Raw genomic sequence first — 15,339 nt, 5'->3', positions numbered from 1 at the left:
CCATAGTGTCATGAGCTTTATATCATGCAAACACTTTTGTTTCAAAAAGAACTTACTGAATCACCTCCCAGAACCTAGAGCCTAGAAAGTCAGGGTGATGTCCAGGATCATGCATCTCTCTCGTTGTCCGCCTGTGTACCAGGAGACCACATCGTTCAACGTGAAGACCGAGGCCTCTTCCCCGGGACCTGGCACCCAGCACCTGGTGGACGAGCAGGACGCCTCCCCGTCCAAACTGTCCAAGGAAGAGCTGATCCAGAGCATGGACCGCGTGGACAGGGAAATTGCCAAGGTGGAGCAGCAGATCTTCAAACTCAAGAAGAAGCAGGTAAGGGCTCACATTGGGACTCTTATGAGCTGTTGTTCAGGATGTGGCAGTTTGTGGGTCAGCTGTTTTAGCCAGCTTTCTGCTGTTGGAGCGCATTCACATCGCTGACTTAAAGGCTCAATCTAGAGGCAGTTGTTCACCATATGTGGTTTCATAGTTGCATTACTTCTGTTGTAATTGCCATGTAAGAAAAATAGAATTACAACACAGTAGTTCGGTTCTTGATAGACGCTGGTTATAGCTAGCTGAGCTGATGTGTACCACCCCTGCAGCCGGACATGGGCGCGCGGTAGGAATTGTAGTTCGACCGTCGCGCTGCTGGCCGTTGAACTCGTCCCCGAGCAGCACTGCCCGGTGCAGGAGGTCCGTCCCTCTGGCAGCAGTACAAGCCTGCCAGCCCCTGGGGGCCGCAGGGGCCGGTGTGTCACCCAGAGGGCCCTGGCCAGCGAGTCCACCCTCCTGTCGGCTGCCTTTCATGCACCACCTCCAGAATCCCGCTCGCAGTCGGCTGGGAATACAAAGGTCACTTTTATTCATTCCCCCGTCGTCAGTATTTTGTAAATCCTCCTCCGGCATCGATTTTACTAACAAGGCACCTCCTGTTATGTGCTATGAGGTTCACGCACTCCTCAGGGGGGATTTTCGGCTACATTAGTAATACCAGTGTCCGATTTAATCGCTGAAAAATGGTTTTCTGTAAAAAAAAATCATGCTTGATATCTCAAGTACCTGAAGTGCTGAATGAACTGTGATACATGGAATAAAAAGTGTCTGTCTTCATTCAACTCCTTTCTGTAGGACGTGTACAGTGCCCTTGTGTTCGTGCAGTGGCTTGTGTAAAGTCTAAAGAAAATATTTTTTTTGCATCTTCAGAGTAGAAAAATAGTATTTCTGATGCACTCTGGGTTAACATTTTCCAATGGCTGTTATTACTAGTTGTTCTCCTTGATGGATTACATTTCCAGCATTGTTACACCTGCGATGTTCCCCACTGATGAGTTTTGATTTCAGAGATAACTAAAATGGAAGTGTTCTGTTAATGTTATTCGGTGAACTTCTTTTGGGTTCAAAACCAGGCATTTCAATTAATGTCTTTAAATGTCTTCAATTAATTCAATAAAAAAAGGTAAGAAACTACAGTAAAAACGTCTCATTTCCAAATCATCTTCCTCTTCAGCTCCCTCTTCAGTTAGATGATGATAACGTTTTGCCATTTTAGTGGAATATTGACTTGCTTTCTGAAAATGGAATCATCAAACTGTTCTTGGCTGTAGAATAAGATTTATTTTCATTTTTTTGGTTCTGTACAGCAGATTGTCTTTCTGCTGTGATCAGCTTGGTTCCGTAAGCTTTGCATGTGAAGTTGTCACCATCTTGGACCTCTAACTGGAGGAGTTGGCTTCTGATTCATTATTCCACTTAATCAAACCGTAATCTGTTAAAGTCTTTCAGGGTTGTATTTTTTCCATTCTTTAATGGAAATATAGGCTTTGATTTGCTTGGTGGAAGTATACCACAGCACATTAAATTGAAAGATCAGGCTGACTCAACATGAGAACAACTGAAGTGGTTACCTCTAAATATGACCAAGGGGGGTTCTTTTCACTGTGTTGCATCAAAGTGTGGGTTTTTCTGCAGCATCTCACGTTTCTTTTAGATATATTTTCCTTTGTATGTCCAGTTAATAAAGTGGGTCTATTACGGGTCACGATTCTCTGCACCTCTTGGGTCTTACGGCCTTGTGTCTTTTGTGTGAGCGCTTGTAGTCTTCCTACTTCACTTTGAAGTAAGGCATGATATGTGAATGTTAAATTAGCCATCTTTTATCTTTTGCTACGCTCTGTTGTACTGTGCCTTTATAAAGCTCTTTGAGTGGGAGGTGCTTGTCTTTAACAAGAAGGATCATAAACTAGTAGGTTAATATTAGGCTACATAACCTAAAAAAAAAAGTGAATTTGCCAGTGTTAGGCACCTTCAGGCTTTCTTTAATATTCCTAAATTTCTAACCAGTAAGTGCGGTTCTCCAGGGGATCTCGGTGTTGCACAGCGGAGCCCCGGGATGCTGCCACGGATTGCTCAGACGAGGTGTGGGGGTGTGTCTGCAGGGCTGTTAACTGGGACCGTGCTGTGCTGGGTTTCACCTCTGTGTGCCCAGTGCCATTCCCCTCTTCGGCTATCAGCGCCGTATTGTGCAGAAGGGAATGTGTGCCAATACAAAGTCCAAACCACTGCACTAAACACTGTACTCTACTCCTTATTTGTGAGTTTGCTATATGCCATTGCACCTGGAACCTAGATTTTAGTAGCAGTAAGTCACCTTGGATAAAGGCATCAGTCGTGTAAATAGTAAAAGTTACAGGTGTTTATATATATATAACTTCTAAATTTACACCCCTAGAAGTCACCTTTGAGTATCATTTAGCATAAGTCTGGTTTACAATTGTATACCAGAGTTAAGTTTTTAAATTTTTTTCTGACTTTGGTGGCTTTCCTTGTTATTCTTGGGTTGGCACATTCCCGTTGAAGCTGCCCCTTTCCTTTAGTTGGGAGAAGGAGACAATTCCTGGCCTTCCTCCGTGCCGAAGGTCGTTGGATCATATAGATAGCTAGGCCCGTGGCCCTTCTGACTGGAGGCGCCTGTGTGTCTGTCTCCTAGCAACAACTGGAGGAGGAAGCAGCAAAGCCAGTAGAGCCAGAGAAGCCGGTCTCTCCACCACCTGTGGAGCAGAAGCACCGCAGCATCGTGCAGATCATCTACGACGAGAACAGGGTAAGAATCTGACACCTTCAGCTCGCCCAGAGAATGATGACAGCACAGAACCTGTCCTGCATTGCAATGACTCTATCTCTGTGGCATTTACAATCTATTTACGCTCTTAAAATACATGTTGCACATGCATAAACCTTTTCCTCCCTGAATTTCTCAGTGTGTTTTCCTTTTTGTTTTGATTTATGACCTCCCTGGATGGTGTTGATTCTATTTTTAAAAATCAAGTCGAGGGCTAAACAAATGGATAATGAGAGAAAGCACTGCTCCTCCCGGTTGCCTGGTGTTCTGTACTTGTTATTGTGCTTTTCAGATGAAATCTTGTGCTTTCATGAAAGGTTGCAGGGTTATGTAACGCGCTTGCAGACATTTTAAAACCGCTGCCCCCGTGGAGCTGGGCGTGCGCGTCTCGGTCTGGGCGCCAGGTGAAGTTTCTGCAGCTGTCCTTTTCTTCTGCGAGGACGTGTAGGAGGTTGTGAGGCGAATGTCATGTTCATTAATTGTGGACACAGATGGCTGGCTGTGCTGACAGAGCTGCGGGGTTACTGGAGTTCAGCCTCGCTGTGTCTGCTAGCTGGCAGGAAGTCCTGGCTTGGCCTGTCGCTGAGGCACGGCTTCCTGTTCAGGCAACTCTTAACCCTTGCAGCAGGAAAAGCCTCAGCCGGTTGATTAGGACTGCTTGTTCGCAAGCACCGTCTCTTCATCACTGGGACTCTTCTGTGGCTTTGAGGCCGACTGTGTACATTTTAAATGATTTAATTGATAACAGGAAAATGCAGCCAGGTTGTATACACACAGCACAGTTGCCTTTATTTCAAGTCAACCTCATGTCTGTGTATTTTTGTGTCTGGGCAATCCCCTGTGTTTGTTCTCTAATATTGAACCCTGCTGTTTGTTGGTTTTGGCTACCATCATGTAGACACTAAGCAGCGATTACCAACTAGTGGTACTGAAACTTCAAAGGGGTCATCTAGGATTAATTTTAACGCTTATATTAAACCAGAATGCGGAATTTTTTTAGTAGCACAGTTAGATCTAATTTACATGATGACTCTGAATGATATAAATTCTGTGCATGTACGTGGTTGTATCTCTCAATTTTAAAATCCCCTTGTGTCAAACCAGCAGAGATGTACGTTATTTCAGGATGTCTGGATCTTACTTTTTATTTTCTAGTACAGAGAAGAAACCAGCCGGAAATTGCATTTGTAATCAAAAGGTAGTTAATTTTTGACAGTGGCCATCGCTGGTTTCCTATGCTTTGTTAGCCAGGCACAGACATGAGTTTGAGGAATATGTAAATGGAAGGACTTGGTTGATGTATGCTGATAAGTTGTCCTTTGAGCCTCTGTTAATAAGCTTCTGTCCAGCTCCAGGACAGAGTATTTCATGAACAATTCACATTCGTGCACTGAGAAAATAGCTGCCTCTCACTTAGTCAGCAGAACCCTTTCTGAGTGCCTGGGAAAGACCGTCTTCATTTTCAGAGTTCAGCTGCCCTGGGAGTCAGTTTGACCTAAAAAAGGGCTGGAAAATTTGTTCCAGAGATCATATTTGAGACAAAACAAACCCAAGTGTTTGCTGAGAAAATATCAGAAGCCATGTAATGCTTAAAGAGCCATTTTCTTTAAGCAGAACGACAAATGCAGCCCTCAGTGTCTGTGTCTGGCAGAATGATAGGAAAACTGAAAGGAGGTGCAAATTAAGACATGGCAAGTAGCACCCTGAGTGGCTGTTTCAAATTGATTTTTAAAGGAAAAGTAAGATCTGGAGTAAAATAAGATGCACCATGTTCATATATTTTGTTTGAATTGTTTCAAAGAATTATGGATTGTTTGCTTTTATTTTTCTGTTCTCTGATGTCACCCCTTAGCAATGAAACTATATGGAATATGTTTGGTAGATGGCACATTATCATAGTCATATTTCTGCTTTAAATCAAATTCACACGTGCCTCCTGTTTGTCGCGCTACAGTTCAGTGAAAATGTTCTAGTCCCATTACAGATGCAGCAGTTTTTATAAGCCGTGAATCAATTTTGAAGTCATAATAGGATAAAACATTTTTACACCTGATTTTCATTGATCCATCCCCAGTATTCCAACCATTTTGCCCTGTCTTCAAATTGCAGAAAAAAGCTGAAGAAGCCCATAAGATATTTGAAGGGCTTGGGCCGAAAGTTGAACTGGTAAGTGTTTTGTTATGCCTGTGTCACAACACTCCCTGTTAAAGAAATACTAACTCTAGGTGTGCTTGTCTCCCAACCATGAAACCCGCCCATGGAAGTTAATATGCTGAGTAATGTAAAGTAACTACATCTGATTAACTCATAATCAAGAATATCGTGTTCTACCAGATAAAATACCGTGTCAGCAGGATGTAAACCAGAATTGCTGATTATTTTCTGTCAACCCAAGAATTATTGGCACGCATGATGATAATTTTGAGGAAAAAATAGTATCACTCTTTTAAAACCATTTGTTTTGAAATAATTGTATTATAATAAAAGCTTGTAGTTTTCCCATTATTTGGGCATAAAGTACAGCTCATTATCTGTTCTGTTTATTTTCTATGACTTTTTTGGTTAGCTTTATCACAGGTGTCAATAATTGTTAAGCCCATTGTACATAATAAGGAGAAAATAAAAGATATATGGAGTATTATATCTTATTTTCTTCTCTTTCAGCCCCTCTATAATCAGCCATCAGATACAAAGGTTTATCATGACAACATTAAAACGTAAGTACTTTAGCTTTACATAAAAGTGTAACAGAATCAGGTCCAAATTATGTCACCCCTAGGGTTCAAGCGTTAATCAGTTGTTAAGCAGTTTTATATAAAAGTGAAGGATGTTTGTCTAATGTAAGGATGTGCTTTTATTGCATCAAAGAAGACAAGCTTTCAAGCGTTTATCAGTTTCTATAGACTTCTAAACTGTGCTGTTAGTGAGTGAAGCAGAAGGGTTTGTCACAGAATTGTTTTTCAGTTTCCCCTTCTTGCTGCAGGAAAGTAAATTTCAGATGAACAACAGGAAATAAGCGTGCAAAGCAAATGTCTTTTAAGTGGTATTAAGACTTGATGAAACAGAGTTCAAGTTCTTTTCCAGGCCCACTGTGCCCTTTAGCACCATCTTTCAGCAGTGCCTTTAAATCTTGTCATCTTCAGTCAGGAATGAGACATATGTTTCTATGGAAGGAGATTGTGATTCTTGTGTATATTGTGAATCTCTAGAAGCTAAGGGGTTCAGTAGGCATTGCTGGTCCGTTACAGATGGAGCTCAGGTTATTTAATTGTTCTTGATGCAGAGAGTCGGGTCTCGAAATTTGCAAGGTTCGGTGCAGAGACCATTCCAAATAGCCAAATTCACATATACCCCCCCCTATGATAAGTAAAGTACTAATGCATTGGTTTGAATTTAATTAAAGTGACATTAATTAACTCGAATACACATCGGTGAAATAAACCAAACCAACACTAATCACAACCGTATAGTAATCAGTGAAAATAAACAACTTGAATCCCTCCTCTATATCCGCCTGATGCCTGCACTTTCTCTTTTTGCCTTCCTGGCTATTCACCTGCTCTGTGACTAGTACACCCCCACTGTAGTGAAAAGGGCAGTAAGTTTGACACTTGGTAAGAGGTCCATGAGCACCCAGGATTGCAAAATCAGAATTGGAAGCTTTAATAAGAGAGAGGAAAGTGAAGGGCACACTGTTTGAGCCAGGCTAATCATTGCATGCCATGAGAATTGCACATGTCAAACTAGTTTCTTATCAGAGCACTTCACTGTGAGAATTCACAGAACTGGCAGGAAGAGAAAGGATATACGAGTTCACCTTTTTCTCGGCACTAGACAGTAAAGTCTTTGAAGTGCCAGCCCTTTTAAGTTTGCTACAGTCATCTCATACCCTAGACAACCAGACCTTATTTTTCCATATTTAAGGAGCTCTGCTTGATTGTCGGAAACCAAGAAAATATTCAAAGTATTTGTGTGGTTGCAGTCACGTGGATTGCAAGAGCTAAGACGTTCCAGTGTGTGAGCCCTGGGATGTGTTTGTAAACATGTCTAATGGGCTTCTTCATGTGGGGTGTATTTATAGCTCTCATTCCTCTTGCAGGGAGAACTACAGCACAACTGTTCATGGTTTCTGGCAGTAAAGAGTGAGACAGCAAAGTGAAGCAATTTGTGACCATTTCCATATCTTACAACACAGAGACATAGCAAATGTGTGGGTTTCCTGACTAGGTCTGAAAATGCTTGAGCAGATTTTAGAGAGATTGAGCGTGTGAGTTAAAGGGAGCTCCGGACCTGATGAAACCCTAGTGCAAATGTTGAGAATTCCAGCTGCTTTGGTCTTAGGTTTTATACAGGTGGACGAAGTTATAAAAAAGGGCTGTTTTGTCCCTTTTTTTATTCGAACCACTTGTTGGGTCTAGGTGTTTCCACTGTGAAGAGTGGAAACGACAGCCCAGGTGATTGCAGAGTGATGCTGCCGGGCGGGCAGAGTTCACTTTTGTAGTTGAGCGGTTTGAGCTGTGAAGTTCCGGTGATTTCCCACAGTAACTTCCTGGAGTCAGCGAGGTCACTTCCACTGCTGTGAACTGCAGGATGACCTTTGCTTTGCTGTTACTGTAGCCTGGAGAGTGTCGCAGTGACGACATTCTGTCTGCCACTTGTAAGCAGAAAAAAAATAAAAACAAATTAAACATATTGCCCATATTGAGTAGGCCTACTAATTGGATTACATTTTGACTAAACTGAGTTCAGGTTTTGAGTGCAATAGGAATAATAATATTATCTTGCATTTATGTAGTATGTTTCATCATATTGTAGCCACAGCAGGATAAATTTATTGGTGAAATTTCCTGTGGATATACGGTCTAGTATAAAATTACAGCATTGTTTTCATTTGTCCCTTGTTGTTGGGGAAATAAAAAGACAGAAATTTACAAAGTTTTGAATAACACGTTCTGCAAGATCCAAGTATTAGTTAAATGCTTTGTAATTCTGCAAAAGAACATCTTGCAATTTTTGTGTGAACTGAATTTGATCAGAATTGTCCCCTCCCCTCCAGCAAAAAATGAACTGTTAATTTTGAGATTTCTTCTAAATTTAGAAATGTCAATCCTCATCAACCTAAGGTGCTTAGATTTTGAGCTCAGTGAACTCTAAATGATACAGCATAGTGATACAGCACAATTTAAATACTTCCCCCTGCAAGGATACTCTGCCATTTTGAAACAAGAATGCACTTATTGTATTTAATGAAATTTTATAGCTGCAGAACTTAGACTGAACTGACCTTCTGATGCTCTTCACTTTTTTTTAACCATTGTTTGGAACAGGACATTGCCAAGACTGAAGAGCGCTTGAAGTTTTATTCGCTTCGGTTTCAGAATGACTATTTGAGGTTTCGATTTTGATACGTCTGTTTGCTTTCTCAGTCAACCCTAGGTGTGACAATTTAGTATGTGTAACTGTAGAATCCCTTTAACCTTACAAGTACTTGCGCACAAATGTGGAGTTTTTTAATGATAAGCAAAGTTGTTTAATAATTGATGGTTTGGGAGATGTTAAAGCCATGATTTGTTTCCCTAGAGGACAGGACAGTTATAGCATGAAGGCTGCCAGTTCATTCATGTTTACCACTTAAAGGAAGATTTTCTTTCTTGTCTTTTGTGATGGCAGCTTTTGATGTAGATCTGTAGGTCTGTAGATATGGCAGGTTATCTGCAGGACTCCTTATCAAAGGATTAGCCTGCTCTTTCGTCTGCCCCAGATTTATCCAATTTAACAGGCAGGATGGGAGGTGTGGTTTTATTTCCTGGTGACCTTTACTTTTGTCTCCATCTTACGATCTGAATGTAGTTTTGGAACACAGGCTCTTCGTATTCTCTTAAAGTTGCATAACCTTCATAGCATAGTGTTACACATTAACCACTAAGGAAGCTGACCTTCTGATCAAACTGTTTGTTACTGCAAATACTGTCAATTCTTTAGATCACTCCTTTCTATGTGACTATTTCACAATTCTTTACAAAAAATGAAATATATCTACAGGCATGCATTATTAATAGGGGAAGAAGGCAACGTTGGTCTCCTCGTGACAAACACCAGGAAAGAGAAAGCAGAGACTGTATTGATTTCTATCATATTTGTAGCACCCGAAACTATTTGACATCTTTTAATATTCCTTTTTATGTTTTGTCTCAGCAACCAAGTGATGAGAAAGAAGCTTATTCTGTTTTTTAAGAGGAGGAATCATGCACGCAAGCAGAGGGTAAGTACACAACACATAATGCCTTTGTATTGGAATAAGAACAGAGGATTAGCCAATTACTGTGTGGATGTGTACGTATGTTGTGCGCATTCAATGTCCTTACAATATATAAAGGCACATCTGGGTTTTGGGTTGACAAAGTCAGTGGAGAGAAAATATCTTGTCTTCCTTCTGCAAACACTTTAAAGCATCATCCCAATCTAACAAAAGGTATCCTGGCTGAATTAGACATATGCTACACAAGAGTTCCTGTTTAGGTTTTTGCAAGTGCAGTATGACTTGCACATTAAATAGTTCAAATTGTTCTTAATATTCATATTAATATGGATGAAGTGTGTCGTGGGGTTATGCTTTTATTGCTCAGTTTACTCCCCCTGCCAAAGCCTGCTTGCTAAACATCTGGGTGTGTTGTAAAAGCTTTGACTTTCAGCCCCACAAGAAATATGTAAGCACTGAGTCATACCATACTTGTGCTCCCACCTTAGACAAGAGAGCTGTTCTATAAGTAGGGCACAAGTGCTCTTTTTGTTCTCCCGGGGCACTGTAGTACAGTCTTAAGTCACCTTGGAGGTTCCAGCTTCAGTTTCAGGTTTGTCACAGAGTTACAGATGAGCAATTCTGTCTTTTTTTATTTACCTGGCGGCTGCTCTCCAAGGTGAACTCTGTGCTCCAGTTCAGGAACAAATCTGAAAAAAGCTTAGAAAAATAACATGCAAGCGTTCAGGAGGTTCTGCTTGTACCCAGACCGTCCATCTTCTGTTGTCTCCAGAAGAGTGGTATGCTTCTGGTAGTTCAAACACTTTTACGTCCTGGCTTCCAGAGAAGCATGCAATTCGCTGGTGTTTCGGTGGTCCAGCAGGTAAACAGTTTTAAAAAAAAAAAGGAAATGGAGAGTGAGTTTGTGTGAGGCTACACTCATGACTCACCTTTCTACTCTCACTGCATTTCTGTTTTATGGGAATGCACAGCATCCTTTTCGTTTCCATTCTCTCTGCTCCAGCTGAGTCATTCATTTGGTACTGAATGGAACAGTGATATCTCTGCCCAGGCTAAGGTAAAAACAGTGGAGGACACATTTTTTTAAATACTGGGAATACGCTCTTTGTTGCAAACGTGCTACAGCTGACCGACCTTCACTCCTTCAGAGATTTCAGAGATATTGTGACCATTGCCATGCCAGAGCTCAACTGCTCAGCTTGCATGTAATGTAAAATTATTATCTTAATTATATTCTGAACTATAAATTTACAGCACAAAAAGCATTTCTCTCAGGATCTTTAATCTTTTATTTAATCTTTTTCGGCATGCCCTGACAAAGATGATTTTCACAGGTCAATTAAGGTCACACTTAATTTAGTTTCTACACTCCTGATGCAACATGTTTGTTCCTGATTTACAAATGCAAATCCTCACCGTTCTAACCTATCCACAGGGGACATAAGGTAGGGACTCCTCCTGCAGTGGTGGAATAGAATCTAAATTAGGGAATCAAAAATTTTTCAGATGGGAGAGAGATTCAGGTTGGATACTGGGATAGAAAGCATATAGATCATTCCCAGTGCAGCCAGTCTCTGCCGTCACCCAGTCTTCAACTTGGCCTTTGATACCCTGTGTCTCCAGGCAATAGCCAATAATTTTGGTGCGCTTGGTTGGCATCACCTTTGGCTTTCAGTCCGCGCAGTTGTTTTGAGTGGGGCGAGCTTGGTTCAGTGGCTCACAGGAGGATCTGGAGCCAGCGTGGCTGCCTTTGTGGTTATATTTAGAAGCCGAGGGGGGAATGGGCAGTGATGTGCTTCTTGCCGCCACACACAATCTTCTCGGCCTGTAATTAGGAGCAGAAAATCTGCCAGCGCTACGACCAGCTGATGGAGGCATGGGAGAAGAAGGTGGAGCGGATCGAGAACAACCCGCGGAGGAAAGCCAAGGAGAGTCGGACCAGGGAGTACTACGAGAGACAGTTCCCCGAAATCCGCAAGCAGCGGGAGCAGCAGGAGCGGTTTCAGAGGTGAGCCTGCGAGTCGGGCACGTGGGCGCAGGGCGCAGGGCTGGAGGAAGCGGAGGAGGAGGATCTGTTTTTGTGGGGCTGGGTTATCTAGCAATTCATTTCCAGAGCTATTGCTTCATCAGGAACCTCCTCCCCTATGCAGGTGCTGAATATAAAGTGGGAGAGTACAAAAACCGCACATGTATGGCCTGTTTAGGTGCAAATTTGAGTATGAGCAGGCTGTACAATGTGTGAAGAATTCCTTCCAGTTGTTCAAATATCAAAATTATGATCTTTGTTATCATAATGAGAGCTAAGAAGAGGTAAGCAGATATCTGGTCTTGGAAAACTGTTAAGTGAAAAGGCAGCCCAGTTTGTGTCACTTTAGCTCCCAGATAATTCAGGTATCAGTGTCCCACATCCGAATTGGATACGGAAATGTTCCTAGTACTGCAAGCAAGGTTTCTTTGAATTCACAAAGCAATAGGTAACTGGAGCTGGGTTTAGAAAGCAGCACACAACTGATTCAAGATATAACCTCTGGCCATTGAATATTGGCATATAGTCTCTTGGGTTGCAGATATTCTACTGCATCAGAGAATCTATTTTTGTTCACACTCTTTTAAAATCAAGCCCAATGGTATTTGTGACTTTGTGTTGCTGACGCACGTCTTGCAGTAGTCCCTTTTCTCTCACTCTGCTTCGCAAAAAGCAGCCAAATAACAAATGGCAGCTAAAACGTATCTACTGGATTGAAAACTCTGCAGGTTTTCTCAAGCATGGCAGTCTTGTTCGACAAGTGTACTACTAGAATTCAGTAGAAGAAAGGGTTTCGTGCCTTTTAAACTTTTGTTCGAAGCACAGACCTTAGAAGAACTAGAATAAAGTGGAACCTTGAGATCATCCTGTTTTTGAAAGTAGGTGAAAGAGAAAACACTCCAAATTTGGACAGAGAGAGGAAGACTGTAATTGGCTGACCTTATGTTTCCCTTGCTTTGTATAAAATTGCTCAGGAAACTGTGGTTATTAAAACAAGGCATGGGGTTTTCACAGCACAGAGGTGACAGCAGGGCCACAACTGAACAAGGGAGGGTCACGCAATCAGACAGTGCAAATGCAAATTGCAGTTTCAGTGCCAGCGTAGTAGCACCCTGTGAGGCAACAGTGAACTTGTAGTTTTTCTCAGTGCGAAGCGACAACTGTCTGTATTGGTGTTGTGTTAGTAAGTTAACTAGTAGTTGGTGTGCAGTTTCAATTTTTACACTTTTTGTTGAAATTATTTCCTGCCTAGCATGGCATAAAAATGGAGAAACTGGGATGGAGCGCCGACTTGTTGTTGTAATGATCAAGTTAACCAGAAAGGACAGAGGCGGTCATATCTTGAATACTGGCAAAAAAAAATTGCCTCTCTTCCCATCACTATCCCCTGATAACCCCTGGAAGACGAGCTGAGGCTGCCTAATTTAGCATTGTCTTTTTAGACGGAGCATCCATTTGCAGAGTGTGCTTTCTGGGCTGTTGCACTACAAATTACTGAGATTAATGTCGTCATTAAGTTTTCCACCGCTTTTGCTTTTGTAGAGTGGGCCAGCGAGGGACGGGCCTTTCAGCCACCATAGCCAGAAGTGAGCATGAGATTTCAGAAATCATCGACGGACTATCCGAACAGGAGGTACGTGCCTGGTGTTTTTGGTCAGCTAGTTGCTTTTCTTTGATTCAGAAGTTTCAAAACACTTACTGTACGTGAACTTGTATATGACCGGTGTGGTGCGCTGCCATTCCTTTTTTGCTAAACTAATAGTGTCTCATGCCAACTTGATTATTCCGTGATACGAAGTAGCCAAGGCAATGAGATAATCTTATCAGCACTGTTAGGAAGAGGCTCATGGTGGAAGGGAGGTGCTGTGTGTGGAGTAAAGGTGAGAGAACTGTTTTTTTTTTCCCTCTTTGTTGTTGTAGAACAACGAGAAACAGATGCGTCAGCTCTCTGTCATCCCACCCATGATGTATGATTCCGAGCAGAGGAGGGTGAAGTTCATCAACATGAACGGGCTGATGGACGACCCGATGAAGGTGTACAAGGCTCGCCAGTTCATGAACGTCTGGACTGACCACGAGAAGGAGATCTTTAAGGAGAAGTACGTCTTCATTTCTCAAAAAGAACAATGGCTGGTAACATTAGAAGATGTATTTGGAAATACACACTGGTAAGGATGAGGCTCTCCTGCAGAGCTGTAACGGGTGCCTGCGTATTCTCTCAAGACAAGAACATACGTCTTCTTGATCTTTAAAAGGTGTCACAAACATATGACAGGCAGCATGTTTTAGGGAACCAAGTCTCTTTGACATACCCCTGCTGCCACAGGCAACTGATTGGTTCATAAGAACTGATTGGTGCTTTAAAGGAGAAAGGAAATGGAAGATTTTGCTTTATACTGGGTGCCGATTAATAAGAAATGAGAGAAAGAAAAAATATTTATTTTTTATAAACCATACATTCTGCTCTCTCTTGGGGGGTAAAAAAGGGTATTGGTTTATTAATTTCACACTGTTCAGTGCATCCCCATTCAGAATATATACATGTGCACAACTCACAGCAACAAAGGGATTGCATAAAGTTTTTTGAAACGACATCTGCGTCCTCTGTAATATCCTCTCTGACTGCTTTGTTGTTTTTTGGAACCGATGGTCCAAACAGTTACTAACTTAAGGCATAAACATATTCTTTCTGGTGCAAATAAACGTTTTTTCACTGAGAAATGTAGTTCAGAATGCGCGGGGGGGGGCGGGGGGAGATCTGGTGAACCAGATTCCAGCGCTGTATGAGAAAGCTTTTATTAGCTGGGCCGCAACATTGTTTACAAGCCTGTGGAGGAGCCTGTCAGGAAGTGGAAAGCTGGAATGGCTGTTGATGCTGCATGATCCAACACCTCTCACCCACCTCGCTCAGTCTGCAGTCCTGTCTGCAGCGCGTCGTGCCCGTCTGACTGAATGCGACTTTTCTGTTTTCCTTTTGCAGGTTCGTGCAGCATCCCAAAAACTTTGGGCTCATTGCTTCGTACCTAGAAAGAAAGGTGAGTGAGTTCTGTGAAATGAACTCGGAACAGCTTTCCAGCAGCTTCCATTTTCTTTGCAATAATTCCGAGGAGGTCGGGAGAAATACATCTTCTGTTAAAATGGAGTAAAAAGTTCAAACATGAGAGGCAGGATATTAATTTGGGTGTGATGTTTAGCTTAGCTTTTCTCCAGTGAATGTTCATTACAAACAGAAAAGACCTCTGAGCCATTAAACAAAACCAGGATGACAAGACTAAAAATGGGTTTATATTCCAAGCATAACAGTTCCTGAATTTGCATTGATGATGATTGCATTTTTTTTCAAATGGTTCTTCGCTGTGTGGAAACTTTTCTTAAACTTAAAAGTTGATTTAGAGCATCCAAAAGCTTAAAGATGAATGTTTCATTCTAATCAAGCCATATGGTTCTAATATGTTGGGTTTTTGTGTTCGTTTGCCTGCCTGTCTGATTCCTCCCCTCGGTGTTGCAGTGCGTTGCGGACTGCGTTTTGTATTACTACTTGACGAAGAAGAACGAGAACTACAAGACCCTGGTGAGGCGCAACTACGGGCGGCGCAGAGGGCGCAGTAACCATGTGAGTTTCTGCACGTTTCAGCTACAGCTCGCTGCTGTCGAAGAGAGCGTCCGTGGGGAGTAATCCGAGGCTATTGCAAGCTTTCCCTCTTTCCGATGCTCCGAGATACCGAGCGGTTATTCTCTTCTGGACCTCTGCGGTACTGGTTTGGGGGGAATGTTATTGATACAGGTAGTTCTCTCCCACTGCTGCTTCTCACCAGGGAGATGTACGCTGTGAGGACGCGAAAAAACTTCAGAATATCAAACCAGTGAATCTCTCTATCCCAATCTTAGAAAGCAAGTGAAACTTAACTGTGCAAAATGTGACTTTTACATACAGCGTT

General features: G+C 42.1%; 1 protein-coding gene across 9 annotated transcripts in view; it reads left to right on the top strand.

Moving 5' to 3' along the window:
• ncor1 (nuclear receptor corepressor 1) overlaps window positions 1–15,339 on the top strand; it is a 71,780-nt gene that overhangs the window by 9,884 nt on the left and 46,557 nt on the right. For 6 of the 9 annotated variants that reach the window (XM_088616253.1, XM_088616249.1, XM_088616254.1 and 3 more), the window contains exons 5-14: window positions 143–328; window positions 2,985–3,098; window positions 5,226–5,282; window positions 5,781–5,833; window positions 9,312–9,378; window positions 11,211–11,383; window positions 12,944–13,034; window positions 13,322–13,569; window positions 14,382–14,436; window positions 14,910–15,014. In XM_088616253.1, the coding sequence (XP_088472379.1) occupies window positions 143–328; window positions 2,985–3,098; window positions 5,226–5,282; window positions 5,781–5,833; window positions 9,312–9,378; window positions 11,211–11,383; window positions 12,944–13,034; window positions 13,322–13,569; window positions 14,382–14,436; window positions 14,910–15,014 (1,149 nt within the window). The remainder of the gene's footprint in view (window positions 1–142; window positions 329–2,984; window positions 3,099–5,225; window positions 5,283–5,780; window positions 5,834–9,311; window positions 9,379–11,210; window positions 11,384–12,943; window positions 13,035–13,321; window positions 13,570–14,381; window positions 14,437–14,909; window positions 15,015–15,339) is intronic. The other 3 variants (XM_088616256.1, XM_088616250.1, XM_088616257.1) reach the window with 1 other exon arrangement.

The sequence above is a fragment of the Lepisosteus platostomus genome, chromosome 22 (genome assembly GCF_059453375.1).
Source record: "Lepisosteus platostomus isolate fLepPlt1 chromosome 22, fLepPlt1.hap1, whole genome shotgun sequence".
In the NCBI taxonomy this organism is placed as follows: Eukaryota; Metazoa; Chordata; class Actinopteri; order Semionotiformes; family Lepisosteidae; genus Lepisosteus; species Lepisosteus platostomus.
Note: the sequence above shows the minus strand (reverse complement) of the source record. Positions and strands in the feature narration are given on the sequence as shown.